The sequence below is a fragment of the Labeo rohita genome, chromosome 12, assembly GCF_022985175.1.
Source record: "Labeo rohita strain BAU-BD-2019 chromosome 12, IGBB_LRoh.1.0, whole genome shotgun sequence".
In the NCBI taxonomy this organism is placed as follows: Eukaryota; Metazoa; Chordata; class Actinopteri; order Cypriniformes; family Cyprinidae; genus Labeo; species Labeo rohita.
The window spans coordinates 26,858,059-26,879,271 of NC_066880.1; the positions used below are offsets into that span (position 1 = coordinate 26,858,059).

General features: G+C 34.9%; 2 protein-coding genes across 2 annotated transcripts; both read left to right on the forward strand.

Annotated features, from left to right (window-relative positions):
* The first annotated feature begins 2,305 nt into the window (after positions 1–2,305).
* zgc:163073 (uncharacterized protein LOC100037358 homolog) lies at positions 2,306–6,999 on the forward strand. The gene is made up of 7 exons (XM_051123883.1): positions 2,306–2,603; positions 4,394–4,421; positions 4,503–4,652; positions 5,297–5,470; positions 6,449–6,526; positions 6,618–6,659; positions 6,868–6,999. Exons 1-6 carry the CDS (start codon positions 2,388–2,390, stop codon positions 6,644–6,646), a joined length of 675 nt encoding a protein of 224 aa, XP_050979840.1. The 5' UTR covers positions 2,306–2,387; the 3' UTR covers positions 6,647–6,659; positions 6,868–6,999.
* Positions 7,000–9,845: 2,846 nt separating this feature from the next.
* On the forward strand, positions 9,846–20,968 carry LOC127173834 (mucin-17-like). Its single transcript, XM_051123857.1, has 7 exons — positions 9,846–10,389; positions 10,482–10,607; positions 12,481–12,593; positions 13,503–13,710; positions 16,313–16,395; positions 16,496–20,796; positions 20,872–20,968. The coding sequence occupies exons 1-6, from the start codon at positions 9,987–9,989 to the stop codon at positions 19,574–19,576; spliced, it is 4,014 nt and encodes a 1,337-aa protein (XP_050979814.1). The 5' UTR covers positions 9,846–9,986; the 3' UTR covers positions 19,577–20,796; positions 20,872–20,968.
* The last annotated feature ends 245 nt before the right edge of the window (positions 20,969–21,213 follow it).

Below are 21,213 nucleotides of genomic sequence, written 5' to 3' on the forward strand. Positions count from 1 at the left end.
ATTAGACTAAATGATTATTCAAGGTATTTGTGATTTGAATATCTAATGCATTACATCTATGAGAGACTTCAACTGTTAAAAATGGAAAAAGCAAAAAACAAAACAAAACAAACAAAATGTCTCACATCGATTTCTACTATATGTTTGTAATCTTAGACAGGGAAGTCTGAGAGACCAGTGTGTTTCAAAAACCTGTTTAAAAGTTAAAAGGTTTTTGAAAGAGGTCTCTTATGCTCAAAAGGGTTATTGTAGTTTAATAAAACTAAAATAATAATAATAAAAAAGTTACTTGAAATAATATAAACTTTAACTGGGATCAAATAAAATACTATAAAAAAAAACCTATAATAAACATTTTACTGCTCGTTTCCAAGGCAACATTTTTATTTATTTTAACTTGATTGTATAATTTGAGTTTTACTCACTAAAACTAAAAAACAAATATTTATAAAATCTATACATTCTGTTTTTTGAAAGACTGTAAGCATTACTTTACATTTGCCGACTGTAAGACGTTTGTCATCAGTTTTGCACTTCTGATTGAAAAAGCAAAAGCTTGTAGATCTGTACTTTTATCTTAAAGTTGTCATCTGTAGTGTAGACAGGAGATGAAGATGAAATGGGTTTTAAAATGAGGTTATGTCAATTTGTCATGTTAGGCTGCCATTCTTAGTTTGAGTAATTTGAAGAAAAGTTAAGATTTATTTATTTGAAGATAAGATTCTCAATGATTTAACATAATAAATGATGCCTGTTTTGACTGTCATTCAGTAGCAGTTGTCTGTAAACAGTGTCTTTTCCCCCTCCCGCAGGAAACTGCCTTCTTAAGAAAACACAGTATACGTCAGTGCTGTTACTAGTACATCAAACATGGCTTTGTATACTTTCTTCTGTTAGTATACATTGGTTTGACTTAATACGTACAGCATATGCACAAGAACTAGGTTATATCTTTAAAAATTAATTTATTTTGTCTTTGCACCAACATTTGTCTCATCAAAACACTTGTGCACTTTGATTTAATACTTAATTTAATTAACTCATTTGATGTTTTAGCCATTATTTTAATATATATATTTGGAAAAAATAAATAGCAAGTCTTTTATTTATCTGATCATTGTGTTTTTTTTTCCCTGAATTTGCAGAATTAATTTCAAACACTCAGTGTAACTTTTATTTTCAATGTAACAAAAATTTCAAATGCCTGGACATTTTACACCATCAAAAACGTTGAACATTTATAAACTCTTTCCAAAAGCATAATGAACTACAAATTCTTTGTTACTATACTTAAGTACGGTATTTGGGAATTAGCTGATTAATTTGTCTGTTATTATGTGGACAGCAGTAATGTTTGTTCTGTATGGTGCAGATGGACCATGCAATGCTGATCATCTATTTTTAAGGCCTGTCCTTCCCCCTGAGGAGCTGAGGTTGGTGCAGACTAAAAGCAGACAATCATGAGCAGAAATATATATTCATACAACATTCAGAGATAGAGAGATGAAAGCCTGAAAGTGAGAATTTAAAAAACGATCATATTGATGTGTGAATCTTAACTGGTGTGTTTAAAAACTACAAAGGCCATGAAGGTCAATATAAGGTCAGAAGGTCAGACTTTTAGTCTTTATATATACAAGCCACAAGCCATTATAAAACAACTCATTTTAAGTGAAATACACATAATCATTTGATTATTTATTGTGTTAAATGTAATTTCTATCAAACTTTATACAAATCGGTGTAATTTTACTCTATAAACAACAATTTTACCCCAGTATACATCATTTGAAATGTGATGGAAATGTCAAAGATGTTGGAGATGTCAAGAAAATGACTTGCATGTATGTTTAAAGTTGGACAGTAAAGTAAAAAGACTGGCAAAATATTGCCTAAAAGCTCACAGGGCCAAAAATGCCCATATGTTTTGGAAAATCAGAGCAGGTGTAAATGAGGTGTTATTATTTGGGGGTACGGTTAAGCTGCAGCATTTGTGTCTATTAAAAGCACTCCTGCTGCTCCTATCCTTACTGCTTTATATGTCAGGATGATGTCAAGTAGCAGAATGCAAAATGTCATATCCATCTACACATTTATAGTGCCTAATACAAAATATTCACATGAGAGATGTGTTTGATGGTGGTGTGAACAGACAGAAAAGGTATGACACTATGAAGTGGGGAGGGGATTTGTATCCTGTGAAGTTTAGTGGACCCACTGGAGTCACAGCGTTCTTTCCTTTTTTAGAAATGTGAGTAATATTGGGGAGGTGCAGCAAATTTAGGGAGATAGGGCTGAGTATATAACATTTAGGGCTCTGAAACGTACCAGTCAGCAGGAGTCAAGGTTTCATTTGTTGCCCATTCACTTGTTGTGATTTCACCACCATGGCTTCACAAAAGCCAGTGTCCAAAAAAGAAGGAAAGGCAGCCCCAGCTCCAAAGGACGAACCAGCATCTGGTGCAGCAGGACCAACAGCGGCAGCACTGGAAAAGGCTGCTCCTGAAAAAGCCAGCCCTGCACCTGGACCAGCCCCAGTGGCAGCAGCCCCAGAACCAGCTTCTTCTCCAAATCCAGCTTTTAAATATGATCCGGGTGCTGCAGTAAGTCTTTGTGTCATGTTATGGTATTTCATTTTATGTCTGATGGCCTGGATTGATGGGCCCACAATAATGTTTGACATCTATATTTAAATGTGTACGTTTTTAAAGTAAAAAGACTAAATTATAGATTCTAAATCTAGATTAATAAAAAATAAAGTAAGCAAAATGTGGGTTGATCATTTGAAAAAAGTTCAAATGAGGCACAAGGAATAAAAAGTTTTTAGAAAGGTTTTTTAAATAATTTACAATAGTGACCCTATAGAAAAGTACTTAAACTAAGCATAGTTCAAGTCTATTAACGTATTTACTGACTTACTGATATGAAAATTGTAATTAAACTTTATTTGAAGTACGACTTGTGCACAATGCACACTTCTTAATATTAAGCCTAAAATATGTTTTAATGTCACTATTGATGAGGATTGCATGATCTTTAAATATTTTGCATTTAAAGAACAATATTATTTAAAGTGTACATAAAGTATACTTGCAATAGTTCCACTTTAGTACAGTCAAATATACTTAAGTACATCTTTAGTTGGACTTCAACACTACTTCCACACAATTAAAGTGCATTGAGTACAAAATTAGTTCTTCCGGTTTATCATATTTTAAATATACCAGTTTAGTATACTAAAACTACAATTGCAGGGTATTTTTATTAAGTACATAATATGTATATATATATTTGTAGTATACTTAGCATTAAATAAATGTATTTTAGTATATTTATTTTTCACTAGGGGATGCACTAAAATTCATATGAAATTCACTCATAATAAATAGACTTCACTAAAACTAAAATAAATATTACATTATAATGTACAGCAAGATTGATAAAAGTTGTACTTTTTTAAAAAATGAGCATAAGAACTCACACATGTGCTTTTACAAAGGGATAGTTTACCCAAAAAATGAAAATTCTGTCATTAATTACTTATCCTCATGTCGTTCCACACCCGTAAGACCTTCATTTACTTTTGGAAACACAATTTTTTTTAAATGAAATCCGAGAGCTTTCTGACCCTGCATAGACATCAACGCAACTACCATGTTCAAGGTCCAGAAATGTAGTAAGGACATCGTTGAAGATGAATAATAATTTTTGGGTGAACTATCCCTTTAAATTACTTTTCGAGTTAATGCTAAATGATCTTTAAAAAGGTGGAATCAATTAAAAATCCAGTACTGTTCCATAAATGTTTAATATCAGGCAATACAGAATGGTGGTCAGTAACCGGAATGGTGTAGACACAGCACAGATCCTCTAATAAATATCTAATTAATCCCATGTTTTCATTGGCGGATCATTTCTATTGATAAAACACATTTTGCTAAGCAGCTGTGCAAGTGGACATGTACTGTACAACATACACTGCCTGATGGCTGGATTCCAGTAGAATTTTTATATGGATCTACACACACCTGCTACTGAGCTATGAGGTCGTCCCACTTACCACTGTATTCATACACTTCCTAAGTTAGACTCCCCAGGGAGATGGATATGGATGATATGATCTCATAAACAGACTGTGTACTTTGAGGGGAGATTATTCATGGTGCCAGGAAAAATGATGGCAGAACAACTGCCAGACTGTTATTTAACATATGACGCTAACATCTGTGCATGGTGGAAGATCATGAATGATCAAAAAATGCAAGAATGCATTTCATGCACGAGTTAGAATTTACTCATGACTATATTAAACTTATATGTTGTTGATATTGGTGCAAATTCCAAATAATAAACTTCCACAAAAAACTAAAAAACACTCTTGTTCTGGTTTCAGAGTAATCTCAGCACTCAACAGCTCGAAGGTAAGGAACAACCTCAAAAGGTCATCTGATCAACTTAATTAAAAATGAACTAATTTTTTATGTCATTTTGCATTTATACAGAGTTCAAAGAAGCGTTCATGCTGTTTGCCAAGGCTCCCTCAGGGGAGACGAAGATTTCACTAGCTCAGTGCGGAGATGTGATGCGAGCTTTGGGTCAAAACCCAACCAATGCTGAAGTGTTGAATGTTCTTGGGAAACCAAGGCCTGAAGGTAGACTCACAACTGAGTTAAAAAAGAACAGCTGAATGACTTTAAGTAGAGACCCCAAAATGTAAAATGGGTGTGTCAAACAAAGGAGGCATGCAAAATTTTACATGGTTGAGAACCACTTGTCTAAAATGACTCATGCTTTTGCTTTCCTGCATCCCATGGGATCCTTCAGGAGCAAACCGAGGGAAAGACTTAACACATTTGTCAGAGATTACTGAGGTGTTGATTGTCACAAATGATTGTCACAAGATGTCAATAGCAGTCTAGTTCTCTGTGACATTTGCAAGTCATTCTCTGAATACTGAGATCCAGTTAATCCGCATTATAATGGCTCACTAAGTCAAAGTGTCATTCCAACCACAGGAATGTATTAGGACACCGCAACACAATATAGTATAACCAAAAAAATGCTCATGGTGACCAAGGACACTAACTAAATATAACATACCTTTTGCATTTGTGCTATTAAAGCTTAAAGGGATAGTTCACACTAATCCTCATATTGTTCCAAACCTGTATGACTTTCTTCTGTGGAGCCCTTAAGATGATCTTATAGATCTTATATCCATCTAAAGAATGTTTATCTCAAAATGTCAAAAGATTCAAACATTTACTAACTGCTGTATTTAAATTGTGCCATTCAGAGATGGAATCCAAGCTGATCGACTTTGAGACTTTCCTGCCTATGTTTCAACAAGTTTCAAAGTCTACTGAAAGGGGCACGTTTGAGGATTTCGTGGAAGGCCTTCGGGTCTTTGACAAGGAAGGCAATGGAACAGTCATGGGGGCTGAACTCCGCCATGTGCTTGCTACTTTGGGTATGAAATCATGGAGGGAAAATGTGCTAAATTCAAAAAATATTGTTTGTTTGACCATTGTTTCTGGTCAAATGTTAAAAGGATTAGTTCACTTCCAGAATACAAAGTTCCTGATAATTCATCCCCATGTCATCCAAGATGTTCATGTCTTTCCTTCTTCAGTCGAAAAGAAATTCCAGGATTTTTCTCCATATAATGGACTTCAATGGGGATCAGCGGGTTGAGTGTCCAAACTACAGTTTCAGTGCAGCTTCAAAGGGCTCTACATGATCCCTGCCGAAGAATAAGGGTCTTATCTACTAAAACAATTGGTCATTTTCTAAAAAAATAAAAATGTATATATTTTTTTAACCACAAATACTCAGCTCGCACTAGCTCTATTATGCACATTTGCAACTTCATACATTCTGTAATCATTTTGAAAAGGTCATGCATGGTTAGTTCTTTGGCTGTGTACTTCAGTTCAAAAAGGTAGGGTAAAGTGAAAAACATTTTTTTCGCCCCCCAACAACATCATTGTTTTACCTTTTTTTTGTAAAGGTGCCTACATGACCTTTCCAACTTGACTATGTAATGTGTGAAGTTGTGGACGCATAAATAAGCATCTTATCAGAGATAAGTAGTGCAAGATAAGCATTTGTGGTTAAGAAGTATAAACATTTTTTTTTTTTTTTTTAAATTACCGATTGTTTTACTAGATAAGACCCTTATTCCTCAACTGGGATCATTTAGAGCCCTTTAAAGCTGCATTGAAACTGCAGTTTGGATCTGGAATGTTTTCCTCAAAAACCTTAATTTCTTTTCGACTGAAAAAAGAAAGACATGAACATCTTGGATGACATGGGGTGAGTAAATTATCAGGGAATTTTTATTCTGGAACTAATCCTTTGAAAACATCGAGATCTTCAAATTTGTAAAAATATTGTAAAATAAACAAATAAAAAGAGATTTTCATTTTGCTCACTGGCTCAATTCCAGGTGAGAGATTGTCTGAGGGTGAAGTGGATCAGTTGCTGGCAGGGCAGGAGGATACAAATGGTTGTATTAACTATGAAGGTAAGAACAGTTACTCAAGACTTCCCTCTACTGACAAAAATAATGACATTAAGTTTCTCATTGAAATTAATCTTGATGTTCTTTATCCAAGCTTTTATAAAACACGTCATGGCTGGCTGAGTGATCTTATCTGGTAAGTTTATCTAAACCAGGGCTTCCCAAACTTTGTTTGGTCAGCCAAACCCAGTTTAATTACATACATTTCCTTCTTTCAGTTCATGACCTCATGAATTCCTACATGATTGCAAACCTCTGGCTGGGAAGTCCTGATCTGAAATATAATATGTTTTGCTAGCAAATTTCAAACTTTAATTTACATCATATCTTTTCTGTTGGTCTAGGTACAGTAGCAGCCTCATACGCATGTCAGCGGTGGTTAGCTGAAGGTCGTGTGTGAGAATTCATCAGTGAATCATAAACAATACTTTTTTTTTGTAAAAAAAATATATAACTGATTAAAATCTGTTCTTCAACCTCCACTTTGAAGCTGTTTTATATTAAGCAAATTATCAGTGCAACATGAGGAGGCGAGATGCAAATTCTTTCTCTGTAGAAGTCAGGATGCATGTAGTCTGCTGAAAACTTTAGTCTGTCTCAAGAGAGAATCAACACAGCTGTCAGCGGATAAAACGTTGGCTTTGGTTGGGATAGAGCGCCGAGTTTGCTCTAATCCCCAAATGTCAGGAACTTCTACCAGGCACATATGATAAACCCAAACCCTTGGTCATTGGACTTCTTTCAAAGGACTTTACTAAGAAAAACCTTCTGCTGTAGCCAAGTGTTACATTCACTGGAAGGGTGCAACATTGAGCTGTGATAATTTACAACATCTCACATTGAACAAATGGGTTGAGCGTCCAGTCAAATAACTGTTGGAAAGACATGAGTCAAGTACCAAATTATTTGTGAGTGTGGGAAAAATACAATGCCAAATAAGAGGTTAAGTTATTGCACAAACACATGCAGGAAATCAACAAGTTTTCCAAACTATAAGGAAAAATGAAATTACTTAATTAAGGCAATTTCTGTATGCCAAAAAAACAAAAAACAAAGATACAGTTAACTGCTCAAATACTGAACTTGTGACATTATATAGGGGTAAGTTGTCACAATGGGAACCTGACAATTAATAAAAACTGCAAAATTGTAAAAGGTAAGAAAAATGTCTGTTTTGGTCAACAAAAACGTATACATCATAAAACATGTGACGACTCATTTTAATTACTTTTAATTATTCATTACAACCAGGAGAGCTCTCAGCAAAGTTTAACATATATGCACAATATTTATATTTATACTTGTATAAATAGAATTCTTCTTCATTGGTTCGCTTAAATTATTTTCCTGTTCATTTGTATCTCTTAACAACTCTTTTGAAACCTGTTAATAATCTCTCACAAATACATTAATTTCTTATTATTCTTACTGATTTTTCCCCTACAGTGCTTAAACAATGCTAAACCAGCATAAGATTAAATGTTACAATTTTTACGTATGAGCAATATATAAATATGAGACATCAATAGTAGTAAGATAACTTTTTTAGATAAATTTTATTCTATTCATTTTTTTTCTATTCAAAGTCTACCGTAGGACAATTTGTTTTATTGTGTTCGATTCATTTACAGAAAGAAAAACACATATCACATAAATGTATGTATTTATAATTTATTTCATACAGCTCATTTAGCATATTATTATATCTGAACGCACAAAAAATGTAGAAGGCGATATTTTTAAGGTTTTCCTTGTTCATTAAACAATTCACTGTTAACCAACAAATGTCACTTTTACATAATTTAAATTATGTACTATATTTTTTGTTTGTTTACTATTTTTTTATTGTAAATTGGGATATTACATTTTGAACATTTTGGAATGAAGTGGAAGGCTCTTTAGTCTTGCTAGGATCGATTGGTCAGCATTTTATGTTTCTTAAATATGTTTTTCAAAAAATAAAAACTTTTTGCATAACTGACCAAATTGATTGGAGCTTGATTGCAAATTATGTAAACAAATGCATACACATATACATAAATTATTTACACATTAGTGTTCGGATTTCATCAGCTACATACGAAATTTAACTTTAAGTGATTATTTCCCTCTTTAGACTCCGTAGATAGTTTGCGATAAATAATATCTTATCATTTATATTCATGTTTTAATAACGTTTCAGTGCTATCACATTAAAATAAACTCAATGGTGATGCTCCGCATCGGTTTCCTGATCATCATGTCGGTATAAACTTTGTAATTATGATTGACTGAGAGTATTATCATCGCCTTTTTTTTAATGACCATAATTGAATATAGCCTATATATATCGTGTTATTCTCCTAGCAATAAAATATTTACACATCCAAAGAAAACCTGCAGACAGTGTGAAAACGTAAACAGAGGAAAGAAAGAAAGAAAGAAAGAAAGATAAGGCTGCGTTTTAAAATGTGGGAAATATTTTTTTGAATCAGCAAGTAATCTTGCATTAGTCGATTACAAACTTTACTGCTTCAAAAATATCTAGAATATTATCTATAATAATATATAGATTTAAAAAAAAAAAAAAAAAAAAAAAAAAAAAAAACATTGCAGAGTGATGAAGAAGGCTTTTGCGTGCCAGTACTTGAGGTAATGAATTCAAATCAATCAATAAAATGTATGAAAACAACACTGAAATTGTACAGTAATGTCTGACTGACCTTCAATATCCATCCTCGACGAACTCTGATACCTTCTCCATCAAAGTTTTGATGCTGTCAAAAGTCCACGACGAATTAGTGACGGTGCTGTTATTAAAAAAAACATTAATCCACTTTTTATTTTTTCGTTTAGTCAAATGTAAAAATGTTGTTCTGTAATATGTAACCTTAAATAAACTTGCGCTGATCTCTCTCAAGTTGCTTTAAGTAGGCTAACATACGCCTTTCCACTAGAATTATATATATTTAACCCAATACACTAAATTTTACACAAAATTGCGCGTATTTCGAGGGTTGCAAAAGCATGCTAATATTTTTTACATAAAACAAGATGTTCATATCGCTGTTGTTTACTGTCTGTCGGAAATCTCCCACATTATAGAGAAAGTAACCTGAAAAAAAAAAACATATATATATATAGTTCCATATATTCATACCTATAGACTACGCATAGTCTACAATAATCTGATATAACTGTAAATTTAAGTCATTGTTTGTTTATTTAATTTATTATAATGGAAATATATTATAAAAGTTAAAAAAAAAAAAATAGATAATGGATTAAAAAAAATCTAACCGGCATGCATTGCATCAAGGCAATCGCCGATTGTTCCGCGTAGTATATAAATAGGACCTATCATTCTCCCATGCTAATTTGGCGTTGCTGATTTGGTTTGTTTTTGCTAGATGTTTACAAGGCTTGATTTTCCCCCCTTAAAAATCTGGGTTTATGACATGCCATTGTGAGGCACGTTCCTATAATGTCGGGGAGCGTGAGATTTAAAATGTTAACGATTGCTTTGTTGATAAATTGGGAGTTTGTAATATTGACATTAGCCCATCTTAACGAAAACGATGCAAAAGTTGACACTAATCTATCAAGTGAGTCGCTCAAAGCACAACAGTCTCCCGAAAACTCGGAGAGGTTGTATTTGAAAACCGCCGATGGTCGTAAAGATGATTGTGAACGAAATCTCAACACAAGGTCTCCAAGTGATCCAACAGAAAACTCAATTGTCGAATCCACGTTCAAGTGCCATGCATGTGCGGATCACGGTTGGGATAAAAAATGGGGGAATGCAGGCCAAAATAGACGGGATCCCACACAAAATGAAGAATCTGAGGAACTTCCCCAAGGACATGTGACCTGGCAATACTTAAGAAGTTGAGCTGCTTATAATACTTAAGCACGTTAGTCAACTTAAAATGGTCTTTTTCTGATGTTCCTATAAAATTCTCTTTTGTTGTTCATCAAGGACATCAACAGAGTTTGGATGGAGTCGTGATGTCTGACGTCTATCAGCCAGCGTTTTATTGTGGCAGTGAAGTCCTTTGGATCAAGTTTGCCATGACCCGACACTCAAATCCACGCCTGATTATCCGTAAGTACTTGCAAATGTTTACTCCAAGTTATAAAGAGGGGAAAGAAAATCGATTTGAGATTCATTCGAAACGAATAAATAGTCACCACAGATAAAGTAACAAGGTACAGTAGGCTGTAATGCGACGCCATAAGTTTCTTCCTTTCATAAATTATATAAGCTTAATGTTTGAGACCGTAAAATAAATTGTATAATGTTATATATAATATTAAAAAGTGCAATATATATTCTAAGTTCCTATGTTGACGCCCCAAAGACTGAAAATATTGTATGGTGCGCTTCTCTGTGTGGTGTTTTCTTTTTTTTTTTGTTTCAACCTGTAAGTATAAGAATAATAATAAATTTGCAGGTAGAGCGAAATTGACTCTATATATTTTGAAGATGCATGTATTTATTTTATTTTGCTGCAGAATGACTGCAAGAGATTTAAACAAGCATTTTCTAGCTGTTATCATCATCGTTATCATTTATTTAATTATTTAACAGGGGATTTTAAATTAAGTGTGACTAAGTAAATTGTCTTTTAGTTTCAACAAATGTAAGGTTATTAAAAGTCTTAAATATTTAAAACCGTATGACAAAAGTCTATATCATTTTAAAAGGTCTTAATTTAGAAAAGCAGGAATGGTGATACAGCCTTATTGATTATTAAACTAAAATGTTACGAAGAAATAAAATAAATGCTAGCACTGCACGCTCGCTGTCAAAACGCGGCGCTGTTGCGCGTTTTACAGGCTTGTGTTTTAAGCATTTCAAAATGAGAGCCTCGAAGTGTTTTGTGCTTGTTTATAAAATTCCTGCATAACACAGTGTTTTCAATGGTATTTTGGTTGCACTATAAACTGCACCTAGAGTTTAATTCATCATAGGCTTTATTGCAAAAGAAAATCTTTAGTATTGAAAAGCCTTTAATGTCGTTTTTAAATTTTACTTTAACCACAGCAGCCATCTTTTTGTCATAGCCTAAAACAAATATTGGTAAAGCCTTTATGTATAGTGTTTTATAAAGGGTTATTAAAGGGTATAATGTTATATTTAATCATAATGTGTGTTGTAATACATTATATTTTTGTTTTTAGCCAATTTAAAATGCATAGAGTAGCTCTGAATTTAGTATAATGTATAAATGTGTAACTTTATAAGGTGCATTGCAAGGCATAATTAATGCATAAAGTCAAATATGTTGTTATAGAACAAAAAAAAAATTCTCTAAAGATGTACATATGTTAATATTTTTGTGAATTCTTATTCCTTAGAAATAGCCAAAATGGAATGCTCAAGAGCAAAGTCAATTTATATAACTCCAGTTAGATGTGTTAAAAATGTGCAACAGTTGGGTTCCGGATGTACAAACTCAAGTCATTGTGTTATTTTATTGTTTGGGGAAATTGTTTTTTTTTTTTTTTTTTTTTTTTTTTTTTTTTTTTTTTTATGGTACATTATAAACCTTTAAAGACAGACTTGTTGTAAGCTGTGAGGTTGTTAATCAATGGTATGTGCCATTTGTTGATATTATTTAAAATTATTTTTTAAATAATAGGTTAATGGCATCATTTGTTGAAAACCTGTTATAAAGAAAAGATGCTGTACAAAAAATTCCTCCAGTCAGAGAATTGTGGCAAGCAAATTGCAACAAAAGAACTCTTGAACAAAATAAGTTGTTCCTAAAGATATAGTCTTTATAGCTTTAGTTCTTTTATATTTTACTTTTTTTTTTTTTAATTTAATAGTCATTGACAAAGCTTCATAGGAATGTAGTTATTTCTCTCATTAAAGTTAAGTATTCAGTCTTTGTCTGATTTTTAAATACTTAAGATCAAAGTTTGTAATGTTGGTTCTAATGTTGTAATGAATTTTTAAATTATGCTTGCAGAGACAGAACAGGCTGATTCATTCTCACAAAAACCGTGCAGATGCATCAAAAGAAGACATGGGCCATCAATGCTGCTAAAGATCCTTTTCAAAGACTGCTATGCTCAAAACTGGGTAAAATGTTTTTTTTTAAGCTGTACTGTAGATGTCATATTACAAATATTTATCATTTAATATTTTAAACGAGTTGTTTTCTAAACTTGGTTTTAATAAAGTAACAAGGAAGTTTTGAGCTCTAAACTCACAAGATGTTATTATAGTACAATGACTTCTTACTTGTCAAAATGTCAAGGAAAATTTTTCTCAGTTTACGACCCCTTTAATTTGATCGCAGTTAATATTTTCTGAATCAAAACAAAGTGTAGCAATCTTTGATTTCAGTAGTTATCAAATACAAATATTTTTTAATACCAGTTTTTATACCGCAGAAAAAATGATATAATATTGAACACTCCATACATTTTAAAAAGTTCAAAAAACAAAACCAAACCTATACTGTCATAGTGTTTATTTATTAATAGGGCCCTGTCATGAGGGATCTAATTTTTTCTTTATTGTTGAAGGTCACTGTACAATTTAGAATGCATATTATTAGCATACTGGCTGTTTGTTAGTACATATAAAGCACATATCTATGTTTTTATTCTGTATTCCATATATACCACTATATTCTATATTCCATACCTAAACATAACTTTTACAACAACCTTATCTTACTATCAGTAAGCAGTAATTGGGAGTTTAAGGGAAAACTCTTAGTCAATGTGTTCCCTCATCCAAAGTGTTACTGTATTTTCCTATGCAAAGATGTTAGCCAACATAACTGGTTTGCATGTATGGTCATTTCAAATAGACAGTTAAAGATGAATGTTAAATGGTTGTGCACAGGTAATGGATTCTTGATCTCTGTGTTTGTTCATGATCATGCACAGTGGATAATTTCCCAATATCCAGTTGTGTAATTGTCATTTTGTGTGTTACCTGCCCCAGAACAAAACTGAATCTCTCCGTTTAATTCCTCAGACTCAAGGGAGAAAGATGTACTTCTCTGTAAGCGTTCTTTACTTTGACCGACTTATAATGAGGAATTTCTCTGGCACTGCGACCTGTCATGCAGCCCTCCTGCCACGTGGTGTATCTTCTACAGGAGAATCACCTGAAGTTATCTGTGGAAAGACTTATGTGGTTGTAAAATTGCCAGCCAAGAGGATTAAAAACGTTAAAGTTTTGGGTGAGTAACTGTTACACCAATGAATTTGGAGTGTAACAATTTTAGTCTGTATTCATGAACATATTTGTTTTTGTACCATGGTCTGAGTACTTGATTCTGATTGACTCGCAGGTATGCATTAAAAACGTTTAATGCACTGATGTTTCCAAATCGATTTAATTACCTTTTTATATTAATGCACTGCTTTCATTGACGTGCGCACACACTAATTAAAAACTGAGCATGATTTTGTATGCATTATCATACAGTACAAAAACACTTTATATCTGAGAAAATAAAATATTAAGCATGTTATAAACATCTACGTTTGAGCAGATATTTGCAAACGGTGTTTTACAGTGAACACTTGTCTAAACATTCTTAGACCGTAACATTCAGCATGTTACACTAAAAACACTCATTCATGTCTTCATATAAACGTTTATATTGTATTGATTTATAGTATATAGAGCATAGGGATGTAACGGTATGAAAATTTCTTATCACGATTATAGTGACCAAAATGATCACCGTTATCAGTATTATCACGGTATTGTTAAAATGTACTGGAAATGTTCAAAAAGTACTGACACATAAATCACTTCACGTTTTGTATTTAAAATTAACAAACAACAAATAAAATGATTTTTGTTTGCATAATCATTAATCTAAATTACAACATCACTGGCAGCAGTTTAACTAATGGCATGCTCAAATATCTATTGTAAATTATCAAATAAAGCTGTGGAAAAAGTTTTATAAAAAAAGAAAAACCTCACATTTCAGCCTTAAATTTTAAGTCAAAATGATAATTGATTTAATAAATTGTTATCTTATCTGTTCCATAAATAATTTAGATAACTGGTCTGAATTAAGCTTGTTTTTTTTCATCAACTGGTCAAAATTTTGGCTACAGCAGGGCACGTAAATTCGGTCCGTTTTTTGGCCAGACCAAAACTACACACACGCTGAATGTAAATGTAAGTCTCTGTAAATCCACTGTATGACACTATATGGTGCTTATGGAAAAGGTGAACTAAAGCAATATTGCGATTAAGAACACTACTATAGATATTACATGGAGCGAAGGTGAAAACAAAATGCCATTGAATCTTTTCTGAAGAAAGTCTGAACCTTAGAGGTAGATTCATATAGTTAATTTATTCAAATATTCATTATAATTCCCGATTTATGTTTCTGTCAGTGGGTGCCCAACCCCCAATTGCAAAGTGAAATGTACGGACTGCAAATACATTAGTTACCAAAAAATACACGCATTCTTTCTATGAGGGTTGCGCTTCACTAAATAAAATTTAATAAATACCTGTTTACAATAAGCACTTATTAGTGCGTACACAGGACAATGTTTGAGGGTGCATACGTAATATCTGATCATATGGGAGAAGAAGCCCACTGCAAGCCGAGAGGGTTCGTGCTGCCACCGTGTCATACAGTAATGACATTTACCATTAAAATAATGCCAAAAATGGCTTTAAATGAACTATGAAAACGAAAATAAAGTCGTAAAAGCTGCAAGGCATTTCTTAATGCTTGAAATGAATGGAGACTACTTTGTGTTTTTCCGTGGGTGCTCAATTCTTTCCGTGGGGATTGGCGCCTATGTTTTTAGCACTCTTTTAAAACATTCGCCGTCTTTTCACACAAAACGAAACTACTCTGCTTGCCGTGCGCAAATGAGACTGTTACTTAATACTGTGCTTTATGCTGTATTGTTTTTATTTATCATCAGTTGTTCAAGTCGCGGTAATCGAATACGGTTTTAATGATAATTAAAATATGAAACAGTAATACTAAGTTACTAACCGTGGAGAATTTTATCATGATTTATCGTCAAACTGGTAATTGTTACATTACTAACAAAGCATAAAACATTCAAAACATGCATAAAACATTTAGATGCAATGAAAGGCTGCACTCTGAAGGATTAATAGTTTGGGGAAAGTCGAGCTAGTAAAATGTGTACAAGTTTGTCACAATAACACTAATATAAGTAAGGATAAATTACAAGGTGGTGAAATCGTACAACCTTGTATGAATTTGTACAATTGTAGTGACTGGAAGATTTAGGCGTGGGGTTAGGTATAGGTCATTCATACAAATTCATACATATTGTGCAACTTGTAAAATGCATGTGTTTTTCACTGAAAATGCATACGAATTCGTACAAATTAGCCACCTCATAAAATCTGTATAAATTGCTGTGAGATCAGGCTGGAAAGACTGTAAATCATGTTGGTTTCATGCAGGTTACTTTATTAGAGAACTCTTTGGTAAGATTTATTTCATTTAAAAATAGACACTTCAAGCTTTCCATAGATATATTTATCACGTCTTGTCAAGTATTCATTGAGTTTGGGTTCATTTTAGTGACGTATTTCAGAAAGATGTTCGCAAAAACTGAGATGGCTGTATCGGGTGGTTCTTTGCCTCCACATTGTTCATTAAATTCATTAAATGCACAGCTAGCCATGCATTTACCCTTACATAACATTTAATCTACATTTGTATATAACTTTTGCCTGTCAATTCTAAACTGAAAACTGTTTTGAAAAACATTTACAACCTGTAAAAGATGCTGCTTATCTACTTCTGTTTTCTCAAGGGTTGTCCAGGCAATTGCCTCGTCCAGTCCTTTGGAGAAGTCACCATACTGTGTTTGTCAAATTAAAACTCTCAGCAATCAAGGTATGACCCTGTTTCACTGTCCATTTGAGTTTTAAAACCGTTTGCATTTTTGTTGTCTCTACTTGGATTTTTGCAGTATATTTTTGTCACCCCTCTAAAGGATGATGTTCTCCAGCTGGATTATCTTGATGTGACTGGGAAATCACAGACAATCACAGTGTCCTGTGTTCAGCACACATTTAAAAAGACCATCAGAAAACGAAGACAAGACCCATTTGACATTCCACTTGATGCAATGGTAGATGAAGGTATAGATTTTGATTTTGGTAACTTTGATTTGTGGGGAGACAATATCAACCCCACAGTTTCCTACGAGAAACTTGAGCTAACTCTTGGTACAGCTCCAACACCACCAAGCACAGAAAGACAACCAAGCAGAATCACCAAAACTCCATTTGCTTCTGGTGATGCTGATGTAAAGCTTGGGACAGGTTTTGATATATGGGATGCGGCTACACATTCCAGTAGAATCACCAAAACTGCAACTATTGATGCTGATGTAGAATTTGGGACAGATTTTGGTGTTTGGGATGTTGATGTCATACCCACTGTTCCTTTTGGGGAGTTTGAAGAAACTCCTAAAACAACCCTCAGAACATTACCATCCAGCAGACCTACATATGCAGACCCTAATACATGGACAAACACAGTTCCCTTCAGGCAACCTGATATAACTCTTGGTACATCCCAAAAAGCAGAAACCTTAAGTGCTGCTACACAAGCAAGCAGAATCACCAAAACTGCAACTGCTGCTGTTGATGCGGGTGTAGAGTTTGGGACAGATTTTGATCTTTGGGAATTTGATGTCATACCTACTGTTTCTTTTATGGAATTTGAAGAAACTCCGAAAACAACCCTTGGAACTGTTCCATCCAGCAGACCTACATATCCAGAGACTGGGATATATTTTGATCTTTGGGACTTCGATGTCATACCCACTGTTCCTTTTAGGGAATTTGAAGAAACTCCTAAAACAACCCTTGGGACTGCCTTTGCTACGACTTCAGCAGAAACTACGACAGTTGAAACTACTACTGTTGACAGTACTACCCTGAGCACAACATCTGCAGAAACCACTACCCTTCCTACCACTTCTGCAAAAACTACTACGGTTGAAAGTACTACCCTGAGCACAACATCTGCGGAAACCACTACCCTTCCTACCACTTCAGCAGAAACTACCACAGTTGAAACTACTTCTGTTGAAAGTACTACCCTGAGCACAACATCTGCAGAAACTACTACCTTTGCTACAACTTTAGCAGAAACTACCACCCTTGAAACTACTTCTGTTGAAAGTACTACCCTGAGCACAACATCTGCAGAAACCACTACCTTTGCTACAACTTCAGCAGGAACAACTTCTACAGAAACTACGACCCTTGAAACTACTTCTGTTGACAGTACTACCCTGAGCACAACATCTGCAGATACTACTACCTTTGCTACAACTTCAGCAGAAACCACTTCTGCAGAAAGTACCACAGTTGAAACTACTTCTGTTGAAAGTACTTCCCTGAGCACAACATCTGCAGATACTACTACCCTTCCTACCACTTCAGCAGGAACCACTTCTACAGAAACTACGACCCTTGAAACTACTTCTGTTGACAGTACTACCCTGAGCACAACATCTGCAGAAACTACTACCTTTGCTACAACTTCAGCAGAAACCACTTCTGCAGAAACTACCACTGTTAAAACTACTTCTGTTGAAAGTACTTCCCTGAGCACGACATCTGCAGAAACCACTACCCTTCCTACCACTTCTGCAGCAACTACCACCCTTGAAACTACTTCTGCAGAAACTACCACTGTTGAACCTACTACCTCGAGCACAACATCTGCAGAAACTACTACTTTAGCTATGACTTCAGCAGAAACTACGACAGTTGAAACTACTACTGTTGACAGTACTACCCTGAGCACAACATCTGCAGAAACTACTACCTTTGTTACAACTTCTGCAGCAACTACCACCCTTGAAGCTACTTCTACAGAAACTACTACTGTTGAAACTACTGCCCTGAGCACAACATCTGCAGAAACTACTACCTTAGGTATGACTTCAGCAGAAACGAGCACCCTTGAACCTACTTCTGTTGAAAGTACTACCCTGAGCACAACATCTGCAGATACTACTACCCTTCCTACCACTTCTGCAGAAACTACCACTGTTGAAACCACTTTTGCTGAAAGTACTACCCTAAGCACTACTTCTGCAGAAACTACTACCTTTGCTACCACTTCAGCGGAAACCACTTCTCCAGAAAGTACCACCCTTGAAAGCACTTCTGCAGGAAGTACTACTTTGGCTACCACTTCTGTTGAAACTTCTACCCTTGGCAGGACTTCAGCAGAAACTACCACTGCTCAAACCACGTCTACAAAAACTACTACCCTTGAAACCACTTCTGTAGGAAGTACTACATTGGGCACCAGCACTGCGGAATCTACTGCCATTCCGACCACTTCAGCAGAAACTGCCACACTTAAAGCCACTTCTGTAGAAAGTAGTACCCTGAGAACAACATCTGCAGAAACTACTACCTTTGCTACCACTTCAGCAGAAACCACTTCTCCAGAAACTACTACCCTTGAAACCACTTCTGTAGGAAGTACAACTCTGGGCATCACTTCTGCAGAACCTACTACCATTCCGACCACCTCAGCAGAAACTGCCACCCTTGAAATCACTTCTGCAGAAACTACCACCCTTGAAACCACTTTAGCAGAAACTACTACCCTTGAAACTACATCTGTTGAAAGTACTACAATGGGTACCACTTCGTCAGAAATTTCTACCCTTGGCAGTACTTCAGCAGAAACTATCACAGCTGAGACCACTTCTGCAGAGACTACTGCCCTTATAACCACTTCTGTAGGAAGTACTACCCTGAGCACATCTGCAGAAACCACACTAGCAGAAACTACTACCCTTGAAACTACTTCTGTTGAAAGTACTACTTTGGGCATCACTTCTGTTGAAACTTCTTCTTATGGCAGCACTTCAACAGAAACTACCACTGCTGAAACCACTTCTGCAGAAAGTACCACCCTTGAAAGCACTTCTGTAGGAATTACTACTTTGGGCACCACTTCTGTTGAAACTTCTACCCTTGGCAGCACTTCAGCAGAAACTACCAGCTTTGAAACTACTTCTGTTGAAGTATTACCCTGAGCACAACATCTGCAGAAACCACTACCTTTGCTACCACTTCAGCGGAAATCACTTCTCCAGAAAGTACCACCCTTGAAAGCACTTCTGTAGGAAGTACTACTTTGGGCACCACTTCTGTTGAAACTTCTACCCTTAGCAGCACTTCAGCAGAAACTACCAGCTTTAAAACTTCTTCTGTTGAAAGTAGCACCCTGAGCACAACATCTGCAGAAACTACTACCTTTGCTACCACTTCAGCGGAAACCACTTCTCCAGAAAGTACCACCCTTGAAAGCACTTCTGTAGGAAGTACTACTTTGGGCACCACTTCTGTTGAAACTTCTAAACTACTACCTGAAACTACCACCGCTGAAACTACTTCAGCAGAAACTACCAGCTTTGAAACTACAATGGTTACCACTTCTGCAGAATCCACTATCATTACAAGAAGTTCAGCAGGAACTACCACTCTTGGCAGCACTTCAGCAGAAACTACCACCCCTGAAACCACTTCTGTAGAAAGTTCTACCGTGGGTACTTCCCTGGGCACAACGTTTGCAGAAACTACTGTTGAAAGTAGTGGCAGCTGCTAGTACAACAATCTCACCTGAATCTTCTACTGGATTAACTTCTGTTAAAACCACAATGACTCAAACTACCATTTCTGCAGAAACATCTTCCCTTAGCACATTTAGTTCAACAGGAATTCCTTTCTATTAACTACACCCTTCTAACCATTTACATTTGAAAATAACCTCTCTGAATATAGCTATTACTAAGCACTACACCATTTCTACTGAAAGAAAATATATATATTTCAGGAGTTATGGGAACATATACAGCTATAGTGACTTCATGACAAGTAGGGCAAGAAGGGAATGGTCTCTGAAGTTTGAGCTTCAGTAATTGGTCAAAGTTTCCGCAACACTGTTAACAGCAACTGCTGTAGCCACAACCTCAGCTGCATCTACACCTGCCTCTACAACTGCTGTTAAAAGCAGTACATTATAAATTTTGCAGCAATTCACACACTATAATACTTGCTGAAAAGTCAAGCTCTATTGCATCTACACCTGCCTCCCTCGCATATTAAGCATTATTACTAAGGAAATAAGTTGTACCATCTATAAATTAAAGTTCTGTGAATTATTCACATCTGTAATGACAGTTTTAAGAATTCTCTGACCTGACAGTTTTAATGCAGGAAATGTGATGGAAAAATGTCCACAGGAAAAGTAGAGGTAAATTACCAACATTTTATTGCATCTGTCCATTTACAGTGAGTATATCTAATTTCATTGATCTTGTTCCTTTAGGTGAGCAATGTTTACTTTTATTTATCTTGTGACCACAACAGAAGCTGCAGATTTAAAGATGTATGGTGTATGAATTAACTATGTGGCTCTTTTTCAGGCAAGTCTTTCAGAAGTTTTTTTTAAAGGCTTGCTTTTTTTCTTTCTTTCTTTCTTTCTTTCTTTCTTTCTTTCTTTCTTTTTCCTTTCGTTTTGTTTCTTTTCTTTATTTCAATTTCCCTGCTCTCAAAGGAATAGTTTCTCTGAAAATGACACTTTTACTTGCCCTTATATCATTCCAAACCTATAAGACTTTTTCATCGTAACACAAATGAAGGTATGTTTTTTTTTTTTTTTTTTTTTTTT

Excerpts from the sequence above, each read along its gene's own strand:
- zgc:163073 (XM_051123883.1), top strand. The coding sequence starts at position 2,388 with ATGGCTTCACAAAAGCCAGTGTCCAAAAAAGAAGGAAAGGCAGCCCCA. Across the intron at positions 4,653-5,296 it reads TGGGAAACCAAGGCCTGAAG|AGATGGAATCCAAGCTGATC; the intron begins GTAGACTCACAA and ends TGTGCCATTCAG. Across the intron at positions 5,471-6,448 it reads CCATGTGCTTGCTACTTTGG|GTGAGAGATTGTCTGAGGGT; the intron begins GTATGAAATCAT and ends GCTCAATTCCAG.
- LOC127173834 (XM_051123857.1), top strand. The coding sequence starts at position 9,987 with ATGTCGGGGAGCGTGAGATTTAAAATGTTAACGATTGCTTTGTTGATA. Across the intron at positions 13,711-16,312 it reads TAAAAACGTTAAAGTTTTGG|GGTTGTCCAGGCAATTGCCT; the intron begins GTGAGTAACTGT and ends TGTTTTCTCAAG. Across the intron at positions 16,396-16,495 it reads TAAAACTCTCAGCAATCAAG|GATGATGTTCTCCAGCTGGA; the intron begins GTATGACCCTGT and ends ACCCCTCTAAAG.